General features: G+C 44.4%; 1 protein-coding gene across 1 annotated transcript in view; it reads left to right on the plus strand.

Annotated features, from left to right (window-relative positions):
- The window catches only part of COMMD1 (copper metabolism domain containing 1), a 63639-nt gene extending 40339 nt beyond the window's left edge, over positions 1-23300 (plus strand). Inside the window, exons 3-4 of the mRNA XM_053973164.1 lie at positions 19343-19489; positions 23168-23300. Coding sequence (XP_053829139.1) covers positions 19343-19450 — 108 coding nt within the window. The 3' untranslated portion in view covers positions 19451-19489; positions 23168-23300. The remainder of the gene's footprint in view (positions 1-19342; positions 19490-23167) is intronic.
- The last annotated feature ends 2559 nt before the right edge of the window (positions 23301-25859 follow it).

Below are 25859 nucleotides of genomic sequence, written 5' to 3' on the forward strand. Positions count from 1 at the left end.
CCCCGTTTTTTTGTGGATCACAGTTGTGAGAAGATTCAGGACATAGATAGTGAGCAAGGCTCACAGTGAGCAAGGCTGCTGAAACAAATGCACCCAGGGAGCAAAATTGAAAGGGCTTTGGAGATGCATTTTGCTTTTTTTCACATGGATTGCTGAAAATAATTTTGCTTTTCATGTTACAAAATATGGATTGTTTTACATAACTTGCTGATGAGCTCATCAGTGTTCAGCAGCATAAACGAATAAACCCAACCCAGATGCAGCATCAGCCTCAATCAAACCTTTCATTAGCAGATTCCATAGACCTCCATTTCCTACATTTTTTTGAGACAAACTTCTTAAGAGGTACCAATAAACAAAGTTATAAAAGGCAAATGCTGAAGCTTTCTGGTGATCCTAAGCTAATTTCATATTTGGAGAGGGATAAAGTCCTTGGCTGCAGCCCAAGTGCTCTCCTCACATGAAACCAGGAGATTCCTCTCCTCTCCTCTCCTCTCCTCTCCTCTCCTCTCCTCTCCTCTCCTCTCCTCTCCTCTCCTCTCCTCTCCTCTCCTCTCCTCTCCTCTCCTCTCCTCTCCTCTCCTCTCCTCTCCTCTCCTCTCCTCTCCTCTCCTCTCCTCTCCTCTCCTCTCCTCTCCTCTCCTCTCCTCTCCTCTCCTCTCCTCTCCTCTCCTCTCCTCTCCTCTCCTCTCCTCTCCTCTCCTCTCCTCTCCTCTCCTCTCCTCTCCTCTCCTCTCCTCTCCTCTCCTTTTTCATCTGGATCAAAATTTGGATTGTACTTTGGCCTTTGATGGTCATGGAAGGAACTCTGAGTACAGCTCTGAATTCAAAAGCACACGCTGTAGAAAACTGAAAACCAGGAGAAAAGCCTTTGTCAGGCAAGATGCTTTCCTCAGTTCTTGATGGATGCCTGGATGGCATCCCTTTAAAAACCAAAAAATTGAAATACAGATGAAAAATTCCTTCAGGCTCCAGGAATAATGTCTGGAGTTGCAGACAGGAGCCATTCCTATTGCTTTTAGTTCTGCCTGGTGTTTCTTCTGGCCATTAATGATCAGCCCTCTCCCAGCATAGGGAGCTTCAAAGGTTTTCAAAAGACACTGGCTTTTTCCTTTTTTTGGATGGGAGGAGAGGTAGGTAGGACTGCTTGCTGCCAAGACTTCAGTTTCTTAGGTGGCAAGTCTCAAATGCAGTGGTTTTTTTCTGTGAATTTGAGTATCTGAAAGATTCCTTTGTCATAATCTTGGGTCTTTCATATCCTCTCACCTTCCTCTGAATTTTAGGATACAAAGCCTATCTTGCAGCTCTGAAAATTCATCAAAGCTTGAGTTTAGCTGTGAGCTGCCTGCTTGTATTGATGTCTTGCTCACCAATGACTTAAAAACAAGTCCATTTACTTAAAAACAAGTCCAGTTGTTGTCATCTGACAGAGGCAATTGATTTGTGTGGGAGGCAATTGATTTGTGAGCTTCTTCCCTGCTTCTTTAAAATCCTTTTTTTGTTTCAAAGGAAAACAGTCTGGATTTATGGGTACTGTCATTAATGGAAGGTAAATACATCTAGAATTCATGTAAAGCTCACTTTGAAGGATAAAAAGCAAGTATCACATGAGCATTTATGCAAACATTAAAGCATCACCAATATAAACATTCATAGGTAGCATCATCTCATCTCAAACCTTTTCAGGGTCTTTTTTCTTTCAAGAAGGGACTATAATGATATTTTTGGAAACTGGATTATAGAGTAGACACATTGAGCAAGATAAAATCCACATACAACCTGGTTCTCTGTAAAGCTTATGCAACAGGTTTGCAGCCTTACACAAACTGTTGCCATGCTGAATGTGATACAGCTTTGTATAACAGGAGTCTTATGTCATCCCTGCAATTTTTAAAGCAGAAGTGAGTAATCCATGAACAGAGCAGTAAGGGCATTAGAGACTAAATGGGAGGCTAATGACTACTGATGGATTACTGAATGTCAGGTTTTGAAGCTCTCAGCATGGTCACTTGCCCTGTGAACTGGCATCTCTTTCAAATAACCAGCCCAGCTCAGGCATTAAAGGAAAAGCTTTGCAAGAACTTCCTTGCTGCAGCAGAATTCACATTATTGAATTGGGCATGTTTGCTTTCTTGTGCAGACTGCTCAGACACTGCAGAACATAAAATTCTGGTAATAAACCCAGTCCTTGATTAGATATTTAAAATATATGGTTATCTCACTGTTGTCATATGAGTGGGGTGCTTTGTACAACCCTTCCTGACTGTGCTTTTCCTAAGCACTTCAGGCACATGGCAGGGTAATTTAAACAACTTGTTGGGTTGAGGAAGAGGAAACTTCCAAGAAGCAGGTGAGAAGGATCTCGAGCAGAGTAATTCATTGCCGTGCCTCTCCTCATGCAGTCAGAAGTGGCAGCTTTCTGGTGGCCCTTTCCCAGGAAGGGCCATCCAGAAGGAGCCCTCTGCTCCCCAGCCAGACGTGGTGTTTTACCATGGGGAGCCAAACTCCTGAAAGGTCTGATTGTGTTTCAGGCTTTTTCTGATAACAAACCTTCAAAATCATGCTAAGATATTGAAGCACATTTTTGAGACAGATTTGGTTTAAAGGCTGCTTCAGATTTTACTTTCCCATCCTAAGTTGTGTTGTCCTTTATAGGAAGTAAGTGTCTCAGTTTTGTGCCTTGTCATATCTGATTGTTTGCTAAAAGGAAAAAGAAGAAAATACATCCTAGTTTTGATTTCTTCAGCCAGAAGTCTTTGGTGTAATTGTGTCTGTTGTAAACGTTGTGAAAGGGGTTTCTTCTCCCTCAGCAAGAAACATTTCTGTGTTCACTTCAAAGAGTGCTGGCCTGCTGTGCCACCTATGAAAGCATCTCTACTGATGGCAAGTTGTCTTTTCCCCAGAATGAAACTGTACCTCCTTCATTTACTGTGAGCTGCTACACTTGGTAACTCCAAGGATGGACCATTCCTCCATTCTTCAACTTCTACACCATATTTTTCCCCAACAACCTTTATCCTACTATTGTTTTCTTTTTGCTACATCTGTTCCTCTTTCCCACTTCATGCAAAAGCACATTAATCATTAACATTTGTACCTGTGGCTGAAAAAATGGCCTTTTCAAAGCTGCTTTCAGCTGAGTTGTAAATATTGAGCAGCACATCCAAAACACTGCTGCTATTAAGTGCTCCAGGTTTGCATTTGGGGGGTAGTGGTGTGTTGCTGCACGCTTTGGGATGCTCAACCCATGGATAATGGGCCCAAAAAATGAACAGCAGAATTAGGGAGAGAGGGGACATGACTTAAAATGAGTGTAGCACATGCTGGTATTAAGCTCCCTTCTATTTAATCCAGCCCTGGGACAGTGCCTGTGGCATGGGATCATTTTTTGGAGTTGTGAAGCCTGAAATATTTTGCTGTAAGTGCTGGACACTTTGGCTGTGTCGCACACGGGTGGCTCCAAAGCAAAAATTTGGGTTTGTGGTTTTGGGGGTTTGTTTGGCGTTTTGTTAAGGGAGAAAAACAACCCAACAACTCTGTTTTGCCCTTCATAGCTGAAAACTAAGAGGACAGTGTTTAAAGCTTTTACCTAAGACAAAAAATTAGGAAAGCTGCTTTTCTGGCCATTTTATCTCATAGCAATAAATCTCATTGAGCTGAGTGCATCTGTCCATATGGATGTGGCTATTTTGAGACTAAAGAACTTTACACAGAGCTACTGGTGCTTCAGACCTAGGTGCCAGGCTCTTTTTGCTCCTGCAGCAGTTATCTTCTGGTGGGTGAATCTGTAGACATCAAATAAAACATCAAATGTCAGCCCCTCATTATAGTTAGATAAATGGGTGTTAGCTGGGGGAAAGTATGGTGATTCATTTTTAATGAAAAGAAAATGTCTTCAAATGTTCTGTTTCAGATAATACAGTCACTATTCAATATGTTGTCTTTTGAAAGTCTAATCCCAGTTCTAACCACTGTGGGTTTTGTTATTTGAACTTATTTCCAGCATGAGTATCCCTCCCAGGGTATTATTTTTACATGCTTAAGACTCTTGTTTAAAAATAAAAAGTAGGTAGCTTGGAGTTTAATGCAGCCAGGTCAGTAAATAAGGATAATTTTTCAGCGTTTCTATCCCTCCATCCTCCCCATCCACAGCTCCTGAAGGGGATCTCTTATTTTTATTGTCCCTTACAGATGAGCTTATCTCAAGTTATATCCATTTTAAAGGGGTGAGAGGATGGTCCAGACAGCTGTTACAGTCTTCATCCTGTTCATGAATGATCCAAAGAACAGTATCCAATTCCTGGAAGCTCCAGAGCTTCATTTTTCATTTTGACTAATTGTTTTCTGGAAATAATGAGCAGCAGTGACTTCACAAAGCACGGTCTCCTGGCACCCAGATCATTAATGACTCACCGTATCTTTAGCAGCAGTTAAAAATATGCTTTTCCACACTTTGAACAAGTCCTGGTAGTTTTGCTCACAAAGGAAGTGTAATGTGTGGTGGGAGTGAGTGTGGGGAGAGATGTATTTCCTTATCATTTTCTATTCATGACCATTCTGAGGCACAGAATCCAAGGCAACCAAAAACTTGCAAGAAAAGAGGGGTTGCATTAGAGGTCTGGTCCTGAGGAAAAATATTGTCTGGGGTGGGTTTTTTTGACATGGCCAATGACCCTCTTGCCTCCTCCTTAATTCCTCTACAGAGATGCTGTGCAAGGACCACTTCATGTTTTTGAGGCTCATCTGCAGTGGGAGCACTAAAATCAGTCCCCTTTTCTGGAAGACTTTGGTTTTCTTGGAGATTTCGTGGTGGAAATTTCATCAGACACGTTCTTGAAGAGCAGTGCTGGGGGACAGTGGAGGGATGGACACCTGGGATAACCTCTGGGAGAGGTTTCCAGCAAGGGAAATCCCTCATGACTCCTCTCAAGTGGTTCACAGGCAGCTCCATTCTCATCCCTACTTGGTTTTTCTTGTGAGGGCAAGTGATGTAGGACCCCTCACTGTCTGAACTGCAGGTGCATCCCTGAAGCTGCTGCTGAGGATTGACCTCTGACTTTTTCCAGCCCAAGGTTTATGACTGCACTCCCCATGGATCAGCTCTTGGGAAGATCCTGTGATAGGAAAAAAAAACACTGAGGTTAAAAAACAGAAATCCAAATCTGATGTTGTCTGTCCCTGTTTTATTGTTTTAGATTCAGCCTGAAAATTGTAATAATCCCTTTGCAGTAGCACAGGATTCTGAGAGTGGATTCAGTGTTCCTTCTGGAAAGCACCTCTGGGATGTTTTTCAGCCTGGGTGTGTTGTTCTGGTTTTACAGCACACCAAAGATGTATTTGATTTCTTAAAAGGTATAGTGGAAGTTACTGTTTTGAAAGTTACTCTTTTTTTGTTGCTTTTTTGGTGCAGGGGATGCTCGTGGTGCCTCCCCTGCTCTGCTGCCACACAACCACAAAAATCCCAAACCACAACCAAACACTGCCACTGCACTGGTTTGAAATGAGGAGTTGAGGTCTGTAATGTCATTTTAAGGTATTTCATCAGCATTTAATTCCAGTCCTTTGTTAAGTGGCTGCATACAGAAGTAGCACAAACCCATAAAATGGTAATGCTGAGTTCTCTTCAAGAACTTGTTTATTGGGGATCCAATCAAAGGAGGTCAGAAGTGCCAAATTCTCTCCCTGGTTATTTCAGGAGCACCACAGTACCAATACCTTTTTCATAAGTCAGGCTGATATTTTAAAAATGTCTTTACATGTCTGCAGCTTGTTTCCAGAAATGTTAATTGGGCTTGTGGGATGAAAGGCCATTCCAAATGTAAAGCTGCTTCCAGCACTCTTTATCTCAGGATAATCCTTTTCTCCAAGGAAATTAAGGCACATTTTATAATATCCACTATATTTCTAAGCCTACAGCAGGGCAGAGTGAATGCAGGGAACCCAGCATGCCACCTTTTCTCCTAGAACCTTTTAACTGTTTATCAAACTTTGTTTTCAATTTCTGAGCAGGTTTGGCCCTTCTGGAAATGAAACTCCACTTCTGGCTTTGCCTCAGGCACAGAGCAGGCAGGTCCCGTGGGTGTTGTGCCTGCACAGTGTCCTGGGCTCTGCTCTCCCTGCAGATGCCTTGGCAGGCTCTGGGAATTGAATTCCAGCTGCTCTGTGCTGGATACAGACAACAGCTAACGAGACTTGAACTCAGCTTTGCTAATCAATGTATGGTTTAAAAAAAAAAATCTCCAGAAGGGAGATGAAATGATGCTTTTGGAGAAGCAGTCATTTGGGTTTTGTAAACCCTTCTGAGCTCTGTGTGTGTTGGAAAGGCTTGAGAAGGAAGGGAAAACCAGGGGTGCAAGTGTTGGCTGGTCAGTGAAAATCCCTGTTAGGCACTCAGCAGGGGGGCAGATAAAAGCAAGATTCAAGAATGGGAGGAAATAAACCTGAGAATTGAATTATTGCTGCTGCAAAATGTGTGCTAGCTCCTGTCTCCTCACCTTAAAGAAAGATGTAATAGGCATGGAAAGAAGTAGTAGGCATTAGCAGGGTTAGGAGAGACATGAAAATCCTGCAGGCAGGCAGGGAAGGCAGACAGACATTCCCTGTTCTCACTGGCATTTTTGCCTTTATATGCAGGCCCCTTTTTTCCTACTAGCCCTCAAAATAATTCAAATCTTTCCATACAGTTTCCACTACCTCCCAGCCCTTTCACAGGTAAGGGCTTAGCTTCCCAAGAGGCAGAGGGTTTGAAAAGCAAGATATTCAAACCAAACCCAGCTATTTTTATCACATTGCTGCACAGTTGTCCTGGCTTTGTTAGCACCTTTTGGTCAAGAGAGCAGCCAATAGAACAGCCATCAGTACAAACCCCTAGGCTTGGCAGGATTAAAAATCCTGTGCAGTGTTTTGATGCTTGAAAAGAGAAGAAGCACATGCATTTTAGGGACAGAGGTCCACTCACAGCTTTTACTGTAGCTCCACTTCAGGACAGCTGTCTAAAACCAGGCAACAGCATTTGGCATTGCACATCATCCTCCCCTTCCCCTGCTTCCTTAGGAGGGGTGGCTCTGAGTTGTGTAATGCTGTTCTCCATCTCATCTCCCTGCCTGAAATCACAGCAGCATTCAGTTTTCTTTTGTCTGAGAGCTGCTACGTGACTTCTTCTCCCACTCAGGAGCTGCAGTGAGAAGGCAGGGCTGGTGCTGAAGACAGGAGTGGTGTCCCTGTGCCCTCATGGCCACAGTGTGGCCAGGCCAGCATGAAGCCCATGAGGCAAAGTCCTTGGTGCTTAGGTTGGTCTCCCAGGAGGAAATCTTTAGCCTGAGCCCAGGAATGGGGAGGAGGTGAAATATATTTTATTTCTCCCAGTCCTACAGCAAGAGCAATGACCTCACATCTGCCAAGGGGAGCCAGTCACAACTGGGACATGTTCCTGATGCTGCAGCGTTGCAGATGTGCCATGAGGAGACACGTGCCCACTCTGCTGAGTCTGGTGTCCAGACTCCTCTGGGTGCAGGCCCAAAAAGACAGGTTGCTGTTGTGGAGAATAATTAAAAAAAAAAAAAAAAAAAAGAGAGACTCCTCTGCTTCAAAGGCACAGAAAGCTAAACGAGCCATTCACATAATCTCCATTTTCCTCAGGAGAAGTGGTTAAGGTCTTTTATTGCCTTCTTCTCTCCTTGTTCATGATGAGAAGAAGAAAGAGACTACTAATTAAATATCTGATGTGGAAGAGCTGAAGCCTGTCTTTGTGCAGAGGTATCTTTGATTGTCATGTGTTTATTTTCCTATTCAGTTTTCATATGCTGAGTGGATTGCTTATTAATTGTTAAATGGCTGCTGTGCAATTCAGTTATGGAAATGATTTCTACTTCAGTACCACTTGCCCTTGAATTGAGAATGGGAGGTCAACCAGAATTAGATAACTCCTCTTCATACCTTTTATCTTTCTGGAAAAAAAATACACTTCAACACGATGCCTGTACAGAGGACTATGACATTCCAGCCTTAAAACAATCCTTGTGGCCAAGCTGGTTTGGGGATCATGCTGAGAACTGGTGTTCTGATCTGTCCTGATGAGATCTTTAAACAGATTAATCCAGGTGTGGTGTTGACTGTAGTGCAGAGCTGGTATTCTATTGCCCACATTCATTTCTAGAATGAATTGTGAAATCACAGATAGAATAAAACAAAGTTGTAATTTTAACTGAAGCAAGGAGAGCTGTGTGGGCAGAGCAGGCAGTCCCTTGGCTGCAGTGAGATTCTGCTCAGGCAGAAATGTCCTCCCACGCTCGTCTCTCCAGGGTTGCACCTCCAGCTTCAGCTTTCACTGTGAGCCTTTGCTTTTCACCTTACACAAGAAAAGAGGCTGAAAAAAAGAAAAAGGAGTTACGTATTCTGCAGCAAATAATACCAAGGACATATTCTGTGGTGTAAACAAACAAACAAAACAAAAAAACAGCGAGGAAAAATGGAAATCTGGAGCTTTTCCTTTATTTTCCGAAGAGAACTGTATTCCTCTGGTGTCTCCCTGCTGGCACATAATGCTGATATTTCTGTGCATTTGATCTGAAGGTCACTGAGGTCAGTGCAGAGATTCTCAGTATCTTCAGTGGACTTTGCACCACACTGAGCAGGAGCTGCTGTTTTGCTGATAAATCCGAGTGTGATGCTTGTCCCCAGGCTTTGGAACAGCAAGAGCAGCAGTGTTGGAGGGGCTGGAAACCAGGCTGGACTCCAAACACGTGGCTGCCCCCTTTGCTGTGGGAGTTTTCTCATGGTGAATTGAAAGACAGCAGTTTGCATTCTAAAAGTATTGAGGAAAAAATACTAAAAATTATTTAGACCAGGTTGTTTGTTTTTTTTTTTTTTCCCAATTTGGCTTTTTTGACCCCTTGTAAGTTCACACACTCAAATTGCAGAAAAGAAACAAATACAGTTATTTTGGTCCCACTGAGGAGACGTGTTTGCAGTGGCCACATAACTCTGAGTAGATTCTTTTGTCCTGATAAGTTCTATTTTCAGATCATCAGAAAGGTTATGGATAAATGCCATAAAAGCAGCAAAAATAAAAAGCCTATTTGGTCTGACTGCTTTGTCTTATTAAATATTTTAAGAAGGAAAGCCCAGCTGAATGCATGCTGGACTGCAGGCATATTTTCAAGCCTTTGGTACCCTGTTTGTGTATTTTTAGATGAGCAGTTCTGCCCAAATGCCAGTGACTTTTCACCATCCATTTCAAGGTGTATTTGCTTGTAATTCCAGATGTGTGGGATCAGTGTGCCAGGGACAGAGGGTTAATGTTTTTGGGAGGAGATGGGGATGCTGCTGGTGGTGTTTGTGCCTTGTGCTCTCCCTTCTCTGATGGTAAAAAGCCCTGGAGCAAACAGATGTTTGGCATTGCTGCTTGCTGGGCCAGGAGAGAAGGGCTCAAACAGCTGCCCTTCAAAAATTATTTCTGAAAAATGCCATTTTTTGGGCACAAAGCATTTTTGCTGTAGCTGGGTCATGCTGATTTCAGAGCTTAGGTGAAGAATATAGGGACTTTTTGAAGTGAGGTTTTTTGAGGGCATTAACTGTTACCATTAAGACACGTAAATCAGCAGAGGGTTTGCATGGCCTTTACTCACTACTTGCAAAACTTGCAGCAACCAAAATAAACACCTCTGTACTTCTAGTTCAGCTCTGGGTGTTGAAGCATTTCAGCAAGAGGACCCACCTACCCCTCATGTGCTCTTGTTTCAGGCAATCCAGGTGCCTTTCAGGCCACAGGGCAAATGTGCAGGGTTCAGAAAGGAGCAGAAAAGAGGGTTTTAAACACATCTTACTCCAAAATGCTGTTTCAGAGTAATTCTAATCTTTGGTCTCTTCTCTGAGAAAACCAGGTATGGCTGTGACTGAAGACTGGTTGGAGAGGAAAAGCCAAGATCCTCTGGCCTTTGCCATCAGCAGGAGCCAGCACTGTCTGCTCTCATGGAAAATAAACTGTTTTAGGGTTACAGTATCAGTGATGAAGAGAGAGATGGGGACTCGGTGTGATGGTCAAAGAATCCGAATTTATTGTGAAGTACAAATGCTTATATAGGATTTTAGGAAGGCCAGTAGTGTTTTACTACAATGATTGGGTTAATCATCACATAAACAAACTTGTACATTTTAAACATCTCTTGCTTGCTTGCTTACTTTTCCAGTAAGTCAGTCTGATTGAATCTTCTTGAAATCATGATTTAATCCTCAAAGTTCTGTTTGCTATTGCCAGGGCTTCCTGTTATCAAATCTCTTATGCTACCCAGGTGCAAAGTCTATCATCTGTCTTGTGTCCCAATATCCCAATATTACAGAACCATAGAATGGTTTGGGTTGGAAGAGGATATTCGTTTCTCCTCAGCTTTCATATTTGGGCAGGACATTAATGGATTCCTGAGTCATTTATGTAACACATAAACATGAAAGAGCTGTGGAGGAGCAGGAGTGATCTGTTTTGGGGCTGCTAACCAAATTATTCAGCCTGCAAGCCAGCAGTACTCTCAGCCAGAATATGCCAGAATCCCAAGTCACACAGCCTCCTAAAGGTCAGGAATTCTCTGCTCAGGTTTTTAGTGCATTCTTTCACTGTGGGATTATTTCTAAATGCAGATTACTTTTAACTGTGTTGATTGGTTTGGTATAAAGCAATTCTTACCCTCTCGAGTTCATTCCTGTTTTCCTGGTATTGTTTATTGCAGTAACAGAGAGGAATGTGGTTGACACTGATTCGATTAAATAAAAAGTTACATTAAAAGCACAGAAATTTCTTTGTGTCATTAGGAGTTAACCAAGTTCCTGGTCTTGGTGATACCCTGTTACAAAAACATGCCTCAGTGGCAGGGAGGGTTTGATGCTGTGATAGGATACTTCCTGAAACATTTAAGAAAATGGTAAATAATAACATTAAGTCGTTGAAACTTTTATTCTGAGAAAGTGTGGGGGAGGTTATGATAATGAGTGATGTTTGATTTTAATTTTATATTTGCCATGCTGAATGATTCCCATGTTAGGTAATAGGTGGATGTAAATGTAATGAAAATTAATTCTGGATCTAAAGAATGTTCTCACTAGAAAAGCTGGATTTAGTGTAAAAGCAGAAGATGCATCAGTAAGGACTCTTTTTCTTAGACTAAATTCACACTGCAATTAAGTGCTACAAGACTGAAAACTCAAAGGCTAGCCTAGTTATTGGGACATGAAACACGTCTAGGGAAAGCTGGAGACTGCTATTTCACCTCCATGAGCAGCTTTAAAAACACCAACCAAACAAAACACGGCACAAGAAACCAAGGACAGCTGGCAAACAAGGTAGAAAAATGCAGATCATAAGTGAGGAAGGGCATTTACCCTCTAAGGTGCCCTGCAGAGGACTCTGAGAGGAGAGCACCTCACCTTGCAGTGGTTCCACTGAGAGACTCTGTCAGTGAACAGCTGACACAGCAGCCAGGCCTTGAATAAGTGATGATGGAGCTTTCTCATCGCTGGTACCCTTGTGAGAGAGCCTGATGCCCTGCCAGAAATGGAGTTTTTAAATAGTTTTTATATAGTTTTCCATGTATATGAACTATAAACTACATATGTAGTTATATAGAATATATACATATGTAGTCCATAAACTACATATGTATATATTCTTACATAGTTATATATAGTTTTTATTTTAAATTTAGTTTTTTAATACATGTTTTGTTTCAAATCTCACAGTGATACAAAGGTAATTTAATTTTTTTTTTTTTTTATGCTGGCTTTATGTGCTTCCGTGTGCAGTTTGATGAAGCTTGCAGATATCACTGCTTTGGGTTTGTTGTTTTTTTTTTCCTTTGAAAACCTCTTCATGCATTTCTTAGTTAATGATTTTTATCTCTGTTTACACCTTTGTTTAAATAGCAGCTGGCTCAAGACCCAGCCAGAGTTGCATACCGGGTCTCCAAGGCAGTGTCATTAGCCTAAGCAGGTTAATTGATTTATTTGGTGTGCCATCACACCTATTTACCTCAAGCCAGTTAAGCAGCAGAGGGAAAACGCTCCTGTTAAAGATTAAACATTCCACACTCCCTGTTTTAGGCTTTGAAGGAGCTGGAGCTCAGCTGTGCTTTCAAAGATGCTGGAATTCAAATGGAAGCATTTGACGTGCTTTTTTGACAAAGCAGTGTCTGTAGGGGCAGACAGGGGGTCACAGGGGTGTGTGCTTTTGCATTATTTGTTAGGAACAGTTCAGATACAGAGAGGTTTCACTTTTCATTCCTGCAGCAGGAGTTGGATCACAACATTTTCTGTTCCCTTGTCTCAGTTCCATTCCTATCTCAGGAAGGCAGAAGTTGTGGCAGTGTCTTTGGCTGGGATTACCCAGCCCTGCTTACATGGTCCATATTTCCCATGCCAGGCTGGATCCTTCCCCAGACTGCTTTGTCCATATCCAAGATCAAGACTATGAGGGAAAAAAATACTTTGGAGGTTTCTCTTTAAATACTTTTTTTTTTTTCATAGGAAGTGCTGTAATGGGGGGCAGGGTTTTGAGGGGAAAAAAACAAACCTTGGAAATAGTAAGCTCAAGGTGACTGCAAGGTCAGAAAGGTGCCTCTTGATGTCCTCTTGAAAAAGAAGTGCCTTAAAAATTTAGGATACTCTGAGCACCTCAAGGTAGAGTTTTTGTCCAACAGATCAATTCCAAGAGGATTTAGCCTAAATCCCAGAGTGCAGATGCAGCATTATATAGAGTCAAACATCCACCACTCTTCAGTGAGGGAGAGCCATAGAGGGTTTTCTGTTCTGTGAAGCTCCTGTGACTGCAGCAGATTTTGTGGGGTAGCCTGAGCCTCGGGTGGCTGAGGATGTTGTGAAAGGGTGTTGGAGGAACCAGGTGAGCAGGCTTAGCTAACAGCAATCGATCAGGTGAGGCCACACAAGAAGTCACAGGCATGACCTTGCAAAGAGTCGTCCATAAATGAGAACGAAATCTGCATTTTGTCAGCACAAACAGGTCCTTTTCTCTGCATTGTGTTGGTTCCAGCAGAACTGTGGCTTTTTTAACCTTTCCTCTCTGAGGGATATCCCCCGTGGAGGAGCAGTGTCCTCAGAGCATCTGGGAGCTGTGGTTAGCACTGAGTGAACAGAAATCAGGGGTCACTAACCCCAAACCTGTGCTGGAAGGGTTTGGGGGAACAGTGGGTAAGAAACCCCTGCAGTGATGGGTCTGTGCAGGGGCAGCACACAGGGCAGGGCACTCGGGGTGGGATGTGGGGAATGCAGAAGGTCAGAAACCAGAAAACAGGTGTGAATCAGTGTGGGGCTTTTTTTAAAAATCAAAAAGAGAGAAATGGGAAGGTTTACAGAAAGCAATGAAAGTTAATATCACCAGAGCCATATAGGAAGAGGCTTTCATAACAGTATTGTCCTTTTTTCTTGTTAGTTAGTAAGGATTATGTCATTCTTGTTAGCTCTTTAATGTGAAATGTATAAAAGCTACCTTCTAATTATTTACACTGATTAAATTGTGGTTTGGCTTTGTTTTTCTTCAAAACTTCCTGAAAAGAAAGCTGCACCTCCAAAAGGCACGGGGAGCAGCAAGTTAAAGTTGCATCCATAAGTGCTCATTCTTCATGTAGGATGTAAAATATGAGGTAGACTATTTTCAGGAGGCTGATAATGTAAAAGGAATGACATTACATTTGCTTTGCAGTATCAGGGATCTACTTTTATCCTTTGGAATTGTTCCATTTTCTGCAATCCTTAATCTGCTTAATCTGTGATATTACAGGCTTGATGTTACATTAAAAGTATTAAAAAATCTGCAATCGAGTTAACTTTTCTTTTTTTTGAAGGGGATGTAATAATAATTTGCTTAAGAGGTTCCTGGTTCATGTAATACCAAAATAATGGTGAATTAAAAGGCACTGCCAGTTACAAATATATGTGCTTTATTTTATACAGTATTATGGAAATGAATTGCACTTTACATTAGAGTTTTTGAAGGGCATGATTGTAGATATCTAGCAAAAATAGCTCTAAATTGAATTTAAAATAATGAACTTAGTATTGTCAGAAATGTGGGAGTGTGAAATCAATGGATTGCAATCCGTTGCATTTTTTGTGGAATTATCTAGATTTTGCTGTCATTATCATATGCCCCAGTGTATCTTGCAGAATATTAATGAATATAAAAATAACTCCAGAAGTTTGCAATAGGATCACGATTGATGCAATGTGATAGAAGAATCGATGCAGCATCTCACACTTACATCATTCTGCATTGGTTTGGGGCAACTTTTTGTGGTTTTATTTTCTTTTCGCCACTTATCAGATATTCCTAAGATGAGAATCTAAACGGCAAAAATAAATTGCTCTCATAAACTCCTGACATGAAATATTTGTACCCAGTGGAACTACCCAGTTTAATGTCCTATTACTGTGATTTTTGAAGGAAATACAAGCTAAAATCCAGAGAATTCTTCTTTTTGGATCATTCATGCAAGGTGGGTGTTGTGTATTGTGACATTCCTGCAGCAGATGTTTTTGTGGAAGAGGGGATGGGAGAGAGCTCTGCACGTGTGACAGGACAGGTCCCTCTGACCCAGGGGGAGTCACCTGGGAATTGTGAGCACCAGGTGTCAGTGAGAGGCCACCCAGAGAAAGGTTTGGAAGCAAGTTTATAGTGCAGGGGTGAATTTCTCAGGGTTTATCTTCTGCCATTGGGCAGCACAACACCCAGTTCCCACAGTAATGAGTAAGAATAGTCTGCAGTCAAGGAAGGCTTCTGTGATAGAGCTTGGCAGCATCATTGCAAAAATCACTTCTGGATGTGCCTTTTCCAAGGAGAATGTGTCCTTGCTCTGTTAAAAAGTTTCTAATTTCCATTTTGAATTTCTGGTTATGTTGAGGTTTTGGGGGGCAGGGGGTGTGGTGTTTAATTTCTTTTCTCTTGTCTTTTTTGTTATTGGAGAGGGCATTTGGATTTTTTTCTTTTTTTTTCTATTCCTTCCCCCCCCCCCTTTTTTTTTTTTTTTTAATTAAGATTTGCATTTGTGTACCGTGCAAGCCTGTGAGCAGGCACTGGCTCATGCAAAACCTGCTCTGGTGCTGATGAGGATGGAGGCTCACAGTTGACCATTGCTGACCAGTGATCCTCATGGACCTGCTGGGATGAGTCCAAAGGAGAGTGATGAAGATGTTGCCAGGGCTGGAGCACCTCAGCCAGGCTGAGACAGTCTGGGTTGTTCAGCATGGAGGAGACCCTGGAGAGACCTTAGAGCCCCTTCCAATACCTAAAGGGGGCTCCAAGAGAGCTGGAGAGGGACCTAGGACACAGTCATGGAGTGACAGGAGAAGGGGAATGGTTTGAAGCTAAAAGAGAGTCGGTTTAGATTAAATATTGGGAAGAGGGTGGTGAGGCACAGTTTCCCCAGAGAAGTTGTGGATGCCCCATCCCTGGAAATGTTCAAAGCCAGGTTGGATGAGGCTTGGAGCAACCTGGTCTAGTGGAAGGTGTCGTCCTGTGATTCTGTGATTGATTTTCCTGCTGGAATACAATTACACTTACGACTTGGGATAATAGTTACAGGATAGTCCCTGCAGGTGTTTTATTAGAAAAGTATTTACATGGAATTAGCACATTTGGAGGAAGTGGGAGAGTTGACATTACCAGATAAACCAGACTTTTTGGCAACAGCAGGTTATGCCTAAGCCCCTGCCTGTGTTTTCTTTTACTCCAGAGAAGCAATCTCTTAACACTTGTTTGCAAAATTGGACCAAAAAAATATCAGCAGTGGATTTATTCTGAAACGAGTATTTTGTCTTTTGTGATTAATGAATGCCTTGGAACCAAAATGCCATTTGTTTGTGCCCGTGGGTGTTGCTGGGGGAGCTGATGTGCTGTGAATTCCCGGGCGTGTTCTGTGTGCTGGCTCGGTGATGCCTTGGGGACCAGCTCCTTGTTTTATTTATCCCCCACCGGCTTTGGTGTTTCAGCCTAATTTGCTGGTAATGGGAGCAGTCAGATATTCATCTGTGCCAACACATCTCTGGTTTAACCAGGGCCCTGCGCTTTGATACCAGCCAAGCCCAAAATGTCCAAAAAGGCAGCACCTCTGAACTCTCCTACTTTTTTATTGGAATACTGACTTCTTTTTTTGTCTCTGTTGCCCAAAAAAAAAAAAAAAAAATGGGGAGGCTGAAAATTAATGTGGATTCTTAATCACGGTGAAAGGTACCAGGCTGTTTTGAAGACAAGTTTTGGTGACATTACAGACTGGAGTTTTACGTATGCAAGGGGAAGCTAAATCTCTAAAACATCCGACTCTAAGGCAAAACGTAAAATAACAGAAGAGAATAAAATCTCTTCCGGAGCAGTGCGATTGCACTGACTGGCAGGCTCTGCAGAGCACATGGCTGCACCGCCTGCTCCAGAAGGGTCGGACCCAAACCCCGGCGATCCTCGCACCGCTGCGGGAAGCAGCTGCGAGGCTGCACAAGTCCCGAAGCCCTCGGCTGGCTGTGTTTGCACACAGGCACCCGGAGCTGATGCTTTCGCACTGCCTGAAGAGCGCTCTCCTGGTCATTCACGCTGCGCTAATTCCTTTACAAAGAACCACTAATGATCTTACAAGCACCGCGTCGAGTTGAGACGGCTTCTAAGAGTGGGTCTGGCGCCTTGGCTGGTGCCTTTGAAATGCTGAATGCTGTTGTAGGATCCTCCAAATCAAGGGGAAATGAATATGAATAGAATGATATGCGAATTCTGAGGGGTTTTTCTCCGTTGTTCCAATGTAGTGGCTAAAACTTAGAAATATGACGTGTATCAAAGTTGCTAGAAAGTATTTTAAGTAGCGGGCCAAACTGATACAATAGCGAACAATCGTAAATTTTTTTAAGTTTTCAGTTTGTGAGGGTTGGTTTTCTAAAAGATACATGAGGGTTTTAAGTATAGTTACTGAGACAGAAAAGGTCGTGCTTCTCTTAGTCTCTCATATAAATATTTTTGCAGCACTCTGTTGTTGCAGCTCCTAGAAAACCCGATTCAAGGCTGGGGGCAGTTTGTGTTTCTTGGATGTTTTGTTTTGCAGCTCCTTTTTATAGCCCGGGCTCGGCAGTGCAAGGGGAGGAGGGGTGGGAAAGTGTGGAGGGACAAAAGCAAGGCAGGAAATGCGTGTCCACTGCCTCACCTTCCTCAGGGCATCGAGCTCGGCTGCCCAGCCCGAAGCTGAACCCAGGTTCCAGCCCGGCTTCGGGACTCCGAGTTTGTGGCTGATTTTGGTTTTGCTTAACTCCAAGGGGGCTGAATTATTTTTTAGCAGTAGGAGGGATCAGAAGAACCTTGTTTCCTGCTGAGGATGAGCAGGGATACCATTTGTCCTGCTCCTGGAGGACGCCTTAGGGAAGGAATAAGGATTTCTGTATTCCATGGCTCCATCGTATTTTTTGTTCCGTTTTTCATGGGGGAGATAAACTAACAAAAGCATTAAATAAAACTGAAGCTCAGTTCTGAGCAGCCTTATTTACAGCCCTCTTGGGCCAGGTTTTAGGTTGGTCTGCATGAGAGTGGATAACCAGACACCGTCCAGCCCACGTGGGAGAGTTTTAGCTGCTTTCTAGCTAAAAGAATGTTTCGTGAGTGCACTTACACTTGTATGAAGTGGCAGTGTCTTTGTGTAACCAAAGGGTTCTGTGTAATCAAGAGTCTTGTTTTGATCGACTTACATTCCTTTTGACTGACAAAACCTGAAGAGGGGAATGTGAAAAACGCCAGTCACTTGTTTTAAAATTTTAAAAGTTTAATAGTAATAAAATAGTTATAAAAATAGTAATAAAAATTAGAGCAATATGAATTTGAACAATCAGAGTTAGGACAATAAAGGACGGTAAAAAGCAAAGAATTACAGACTTCGGGGTGCTTTGCTATGCCCCAAAGCACACCTTGCTAACAAAGGATTAACCCTTAAAAGCAATAGCCTGTTGCATATTCATATATTCAAAAATTCTTTTCAAACAAAGGATTTCTTCTGTTTCAACTCCCTCCCCCATCTTGTAAATCAATCATGTTGGTCCCCCGAAGTCTGGGTCTTCCCGATAAGGAGGCAATAATTCTTCTCTTGCAATCTTAGTGTCTTGTTGTTATCTGTACGCAAAGAATTTCTTAATTATCTTATCCATTCCTTGAGCTAGTTGCAAAAAGTATGTTACATCACATAGTTTCTATTTTAATATTATGCTATAGCCTAAAACTATATTTACCACATTACTTAAAAGAGTTTAATACAGTATAACTTTCCAACATAACATATAGTGTTCATTTTAATATTTGTGAAGAGCCAATCATACAATATACATTTTTCACAAAAAGTAAAAGTCCTCCTTATGCCTTAGGTTCAGGCAAAAACATCTCCTGCAGAAGCAGGTGCTTCCATCTCCTCCTGTCCACTCACATTCCCCCTGTGATTAAGCCATGAAATCAGCTTTAGCAGATCTCAAAGGTTGCACGGGCAGCCCTGGCCTGATTAAATCTGTGGATGGGCTCACATGACTCGGGGTGCAGAGCTGTGGCTGGAAGGCCTGAGAAGTCACCAGGAGCTTGGCCTTGGAGGTCATGCCATGGAGGAGCAGGTCCCTGCATAGCATGGCACTGCCATCCTTCCCCAAGGTCAGGATAGAAAGCAGCCCGTGGCTGGAACACACGTGCAGCAATGAGGGGTCAGGTTACAGAGAGCTCCTGTCCGATCTTGTCTGTGGAAGGAGATTTGGAATGTGCTTCAGATACTGGGATTATTTTGGGGTGGTGAGAAAAGCTGCTCCTCCTGCAGGAGCTGTTGCATGAAAGCCTGCTCTGGAGTTTTCTAGTCAGGTGTGGAGAAGCAAGGATGCTGAACCTGGGGAGATGCAGCAGGAGCTGAAGGGGCATTGGCTCTGCAGTCCAGTTTGCAGCAGTTGCTCAGGGTAGGCTGATGCTGCCCAGGTCTGCTGGTGTCCATGGAGAATGGTTCATTCAGCAAGGGTCTGTGGTCTGTCTTCTGCTTCTCAGAGCCTCAGGGTTAACTCATGCATTGCTTGAGATCTGACTTTTCCAGTGCTTCCTAATCAAGGAATGCTGTGAGAGATACTCCAGGTCTTTCTTCCCACTTTCTTGTGGAGTCTCCTGCAAACACATCTGCCACAAGCAGATCCCACCTGGATTTTTGTCACTGATACAAATTATCCATCCTAATCAGACAGGAAAATGCAAGAAAGTCCATTGACAAATGGAGTTAAGCTGTCAAATTCCTCACCAAACTGCTGCACAGGGATCAAGCATAATTGTTTTTCTCAAATATTGTTCTCTCTTCTTTTGTAGGAATCTGAGTTTCTCTGCCTGGAGTTTGATGAGGCCAAGTTGAGCCAGATGCTGAAGAAACTGTCAGAAATAGAGGAGAGTATGACTTTGTTGACTCAGACTACTTAATCAAATAAAGAGATTGCAACTTACAAAAAATGACCCTTGGTACGTTTTCAGAAATCCTATTTCAGCACATAAAATAGGGGGTGCTGGTTAAATCCAGATTATAGCCCCAAGAATGGGCTGAATCACACTGTGAAGCTCTTATCCCCTCCTCCCAACCTGTTTTCTAAGGTAGCAGCAACACTGTTTCCACAAAGCTTTGCATAATCAGGCCTTGGGGTGTAGCACAGCTTTTCCCTTTATCTCCTCAGTCACTTCTGGAGTCTTCCAGATGCTGTGGATGCTGGGCTGGATGAGCAGCAGAGGTAAATTGGCCAGTTGTGGCAGAGGAGAAATGAGCAGAAGAAACAGGCAGATTAGGGGAAACTCATATTTATGCTTCCAAACCATGGACTTTATAGGACAAATCCACCTCTGTGAGCTCTGTCTGCTCAGAGTTAAAGCCCAGGAAAGCAGATGAAGTGCAGGGAGTTCAGGGAGCAGAGGCACAAGCACACCTCTCTGTACCTGTGAGCCCCGTGCTGCTGGGGATTCAGTGGTTCCCCAGCCTGGCTGCAGCAGCCAGGGGACAGTCAGGGGAGCATCTCCTGGGCAATGGGAGGTGCTGGTTTTCCAAAAGGAGCAGTCCTGCATGTGCAGAGCACCTGATCCAGCTGTTTGCTGGCGAGCCTTCAAAACCACCTCTGATCTGCTTCCCCAAAGACCATCCAGCCTCATCACCTTCTGCCTCTTGGGCTGCAGTGGTGCAGCCCTGGCACGGACCTGCACGCCGTGTCTGAGGGGCCAGTGCTTTGTCAGAGCACAGCTGGACTTGGCTGCTCTTAGTCCTGTTTTTCATGGCTTGGTTTGACCTGAGAAAGCCTCAGATGGAACCCAGGGTTTCTAAGTGCGTACACACTCGGCTCAGAATGTGGGTAAAGGAAAGTGCCCTTGGTAGCCTGGCAGGCTGAGGCCTTATCAGTAAAACACTTGTGTGAGTGAAGAAATCTGCCAGAGGCAGGTCAGGGGCACAGGATCTGCACTGCCTGGATGGCTGCTGGCTGTTGCAGTGCCCACATCTGTGCTGGAACACCCAGCTGCAGAGCAGCTGCTGCCCCTGCGCTGACAGAGGCTCCCAGAAGGGTTTCCAGTTCCCTGCGTTTCCCTTCAGGGCTGTGACCTTGCCAGCCTGGTCTCAGCAGGATGTCCCCCCACACTGAACTGGCTCAGCAGGAGCTGAGCCTGAGCAGGCCAGCACTTGGACAGAGCGGGATGGAAGGATGTCCTCCCAGCAGAGCTGCTGCCTGGTGGTCCATAAAAAGGTGACAATCCTGGCTCCTGGTTTGCTCTGTCACTTGACTGGAAGGTGTGTACACACCTTTTCCTTGCTTCTTGCCATTTTATATTTGCTTCATAAGCAACCTCCTCCTGAGCTAAAATTACATGGAGGGCTTGTACCAATATAGAGATGACAACATAAAATGTTCCCGTGCCATAACTAAAGCACTCCTCATTGCTTCTCCTTGAGGATTTATTGCTTGTGGAGCTGCCAGATTGCACTTGGACACGAAATCTCTTCAGAGCAAGGGAAGGGCACCTTTTCCCATCTGCCTGGTCAGAAGGGGAAACATCCCTCCAGCCAATTTGTGTCCCTGCGCAGGGAATTAACATTTCCTTTGCCGTGCCTGTCCCACTGCTGCCTTTTCTCTTAGAGCCTCCTGGTTCTGCCCTCTCATCTCATGGAGCCCCCAGCACCTCTGTTTCCCCAGCTGCCTTCAGCTGGTCCTTGTCAGAGAGGAACTGGGCTGTGACCACAAACTGCTCCTCGTGCTGCTCGCTGAGTCACTGGCTGCAGCAGCGCTGTGGAATGAGCGCTTTGTGATTCTCTGAGCTCTCCGTGTCCTTTTTCAACTAAGTTCATTCAAGTGCTTTCTGTGTTTTAGAACATATTTTAAAAAAAAAATCAAGGTCAGGGAAGGATCATGATCTTAAGTAGCTTGCACTGTGTCAAACATACTTATTGTTTTATTTTAACATGGTCAGAGGATAGGAAAATGTGCTATAAATGGAAATTAAAGAGAAACAAACTGGGAACAGATGTCAGGAAGTATTATTTCATGCAAAGAATAATAAATATGTGGAATGGCTAACAAGGCAAGGAGGCTGAGGCAAAAAGTCTAGGGGACATTTAAGAAATAATTGGATACTTTCTTAGTTGAGGTCTGAAGGGATATGTTTTTATGGGTGGATGCTTCTCTCTCTTCCTAATCTTCCCTCCCCTGGATCCCTAACCATCCTCATTTTCTTCTTGGTGGATCTTTCTAAACTACTGTGCAAAACAAAAAAAAAAAAAAGAAAAAAGTAAAAAGCACTGAATGTGTTGGGGATCACACTGCTCAGTCCTTGGTAGTCACTGGGCAGCAAAACTGTTCCTGCTTCACCGAGTTTGATGTGGCAGGGAAGGGGATGCTGTGCTTCCCAATCCTCAGCTGCTGTTTGCTCCTTGGCAGGGCTGTGCCTTCCTGCTGAGGTGGTTTCTCTGTGTGTAAGTCCATCTGCCCCTGACTATGGTGTTCTGAGCCTGGTGGCCACTTCTGGCTGAACCTGGAGGGGACAAACCTCCAGTGCCACTCTGCTTTGCTTCCTTGAGTGAGAGGCACAAGCACCCATGGCTTCTCTTGGGATGCCACTTGCTATCTGTGGTCCTGCTAAATATCTCTGGCGGTGCTGTTCAGGAGAGATTTCACAAATCCTCCTCCAAAGCCTGGATGTAAACCAGGCTTATCCTGTGTGCATGGCCAGGCAACTCCTGCAGGGGCTGGGGCCACACGTGGCATTGGAATCCTGCAGGGATCCAGCTGAGCAGACACCCCAGCACAGCCCTGTTGGCCACTGGGCCCTCATCCAGCTTTGGAGCCCACTGTGGTTCCTGCCGTGGCCCCGGCTCCTGTGCCCATGTGCTAAGCCAGGCCAGCAGTGTGGCACCAGGGCCATCATCCTCTCCTCCTCCTCCTCTTCCTCCTTCCTTCAGGAAAGCAGCCAGGGAACGAGCAGCCCAGCACGGCCAGAGGGGGAAAGGGAGGCAGAAGCAGCGGGAAGAAGGGCTGAAGGAGGGAATCCCAGCTGAGGGAGGCTTTCCTGCCCAGGGGCCACACCTCCTGCCACGCTCCCGTGTCCTTAGGCTTAGGAAGCTGTCCCCGCAGCGGCAGCACAAGCAGCGCCCGCGGTTCCCCGCAGCCTTCAGTTTCCTTTCCGTGTCACCTTTCGCTGTGCCGAAATGCCCCGCGGGTCATTCCTGTTTTCTGGGCATTCCTCCAAGCTGCCGCTCCTGATCCAGGAGCTCCCCGAGATGTCTGAGTGCTGCCACCTTCAATCACACATTGCACCGCTGGCAAGCCCCGCACGTCTCTGCTTGGCAAGGCCATTACTCGTAGGGAAATTTCCTTTTTTCTTGGTCTGCTTATGCCCAGAACTGATAAGGTTTTAAAATGTTCTTCTAGGACTACTTCTTAACTGCTAAGGTTGTAAAGTGTTCTTCTAGGATATCTAGGATATTCCAGGCACACCATGTTTTTCCCAATCTAAGCCAAGCAAGTGCTCTATTCCATAATGTTTTGGGCCGTGGAAAGCAGCAGATGATGATATATTTATTTTATGTTGCTGTTGATTTACTTTCTGATTATTCAGGCTGCTTGGTCTCATTTTATTTTACTTTTTTTTTTAATTTTTTTTTTCTTACAGGTCCTTTTCACAAGTGTAAATAATAGCATGTATGCTCTCGTGTTTCACTCAATGGGAAGGATTTTGGAGGAGCCCATAATCTCCACATCTTACTGTGCTTGGACTTTTTAATAAACTGATTGATATTTTGAGAGATTTTCTTTTCTGTGTGTCAATTCTTTGCTCTCAATTGATAAAACAAATTGCTCACCATTTTTCTGAGGAGATTTCCTGATTTAGGGATTTACTGACCGTTTGTAGGTGCATAAATATCTGAGAACCCCAATGCTCACACTGGCCATAGATTACTCACAGAAATGTTCTCTTCTCCTTCTGGGGAGTTTCAACAATTTATTCATTCATTCCAAATATTTATGAAGAGGTCCTCAGTGCTGGGGACAGAGGGAGCCTTTTGAATAAGGGGAATGCAGTGGTCCTGTAGCAGCAGCCAGCCACTGATGACTTTTTAATGTGTTGTGTTTCATGTGGCTTGAGACTGGAAAAACAGGCGAGGGCTCCTTGCCTTGAAGCTGGGCCTGTTAAAATCCTCCTCAAAAATGATTCCCAAATCCCAGGGAAGTGTGGCTGGGGGTGTCATTTAATGCAATGTGGAGGCTCGAGCTGTGCCCCTGGGTCTCCCTCACCATGCTGGGGGTAAAGATGCCAGCACAGGGGGACAGGCAGCCATCACCATCACCGCACGTCCCCTCAGTGCACCAAAATCCAGCTGTTTCCACCCATTCAGGTCACACTGGTTCAGCCAACCTTTGCCAAAGCTGTGGGAGAGGCTCCCTCTCCTCAGAAAGGACACACAGCACCAAAGGTGCCTTTTCCCAGTAGTGTGAATCCTGTGGGTGATTCCCCAGGGCCACAGAAGTCCCGGGGGACGCGGTGTGTCACCTCCCATGGAAAGGTGGCAAGAGGGACACAGCTGCAGCCTCACCTCTGAACTGCCAGTGCCACTTGGGAAGTGTTATTTTGGGATATCACCTGAGCTTTGTGTCCAAGCGCAAAATTGTGGGTGGTGCTGTGGAGCTTCCCTCCAGATGTGATGGGGCTCACCAACCCCAAGCTCAAGTCCCCCAAGGCTTTGCCCTTCCTCCTTCCTTTTAATGGCAGGAAGGCAGATGTTGCAGTGCAAGAATTTGCAGGAAAACAGGTTTGAAGGCATGTCAGGGGTGGAGATGCCACCTGGGGGTTTTCACCCTGGGGCATTTGCAGCAATGGGAGGTCCCTGAAATGCAGAGCTGTCAGAGGGCATCTGTCAGCAAGGAGGAACAAGAGAGATTTCCCCAAAGATGTTTTCCTGTTTATTCTTTTCTCTGCACACAGGTGACTTGGTACTTGCATTTTAATTGCCTTAGTGGCCAGCAGCAGTGGAACTCCAGCACTCAGCCATTAGCTCTTGTAATGAGATGGTATTGGAGAGTACATAAAAACAGGTAATTGCATAAATGGCATTTTTGGATGCCAGCAAGTGCCTCAGACCCTCGAGGAGTGACATTTTACAGGAGTGGATGGGAGAAAAACAGCAGTCATAGCACAAAACCCAAATCCATAGTGTTTCTGAGAGGAGCCTGGGAGGCAACAATCATTTCCTGAGTTTTCTGGCCAGTTGGCAGCCCTGGCTGAACACAGCACTGCCAGGAAACTATACAGTGCATTTCAGTAATTAGTGGCACTTTTCCTGCCTGGCAAACCAAACCTCGGAGGGCATTAGAGCCGTCATGGCCTCTCTGCTCTTGGCAGCAAAAGGGACAAATAAGCAAAGCCACCTTAGGAGGGGATGGGTGGCTCAGGCAGAGAGAGAGAAAGAGAGAAAGAAAGAAAGAGAGGTTTCTGCTTGATCCCAGCCACCTGCCTGTGGCTCAGGACTCTCCCTGCACTCACAGAACACAGCAGCCACCCCACCACCCTCTGAAAAACATGTGGTGGCCTCCTCCAGGCATCTCCCTAAAATAAACTCGAACAAATCTGCATTTTTCTGTGGCCGAGGAACAAGGTGTGTAGAGTTAATCCCCTGCTCCAAGAGCCTGTGAGGCAATGGTAGAGGTACAAGGTTAAAAAAATGCCTCTAGAACCAGTGGCTGGGAACTGTAAATACCTTCCAGGCAGTCCTTAGGCACATCAGGAGATGAGCAAGCAAAGCAACTGGAATTTATAAACTTGAATAATTAATTATTCTTTGCAAGGAGAACAAACATTCCCATGTTCCAGCTCTCTTAGGGCCTTTGACAATTGGGCTCCTTTCTGTAAATAATGTTATGTAAGTTTATACATTTCGGTTAGTGCTTGTTCTAGCCTCTTCACAGCCCAAGGATGTTTTCACTCCAGTTTATTATTTCAGCTGTGGACAGATCATTTTGCCCTGGTGCATCTATAATGGCATTTAAATTAAGATGCTTGCAAGCAATGTAACAGTAGTGAAATAGTGCCTGGAAAACATTGGTACATACCCAGGAGAACGAAAGAAAGAAATTAGCTTTACATTGCAGCACTGGGCAAAGTGTCTGCGCCCTTCCCCACCGGGCAGGACAGGATTCCTCTGTCTGAAGACAAAACCTGTGAAGGACCAGTGCTGTACCCCAGCTGCATTGCAGGGCTGCTGGAGACATGGTGTAATGTCCATGGGTGTTTTTATTCCAGAGCACGGGAGCACCTCTGAGTCATCCAACAGCCCTGGAACTGCAGCGTGCTGCAATCAGAGCTGGCT

Source organism: Vidua macroura, chromosome 3 (assembly GCF_024509145.1).
Source record: "Vidua macroura isolate BioBank_ID:100142 chromosome 3, ASM2450914v1, whole genome shotgun sequence".
NCBI classification, from domain to species: domain Eukaryota; kingdom Metazoa; phylum Chordata; class Aves; order Passeriformes; family Viduidae; genus Vidua; species Vidua macroura.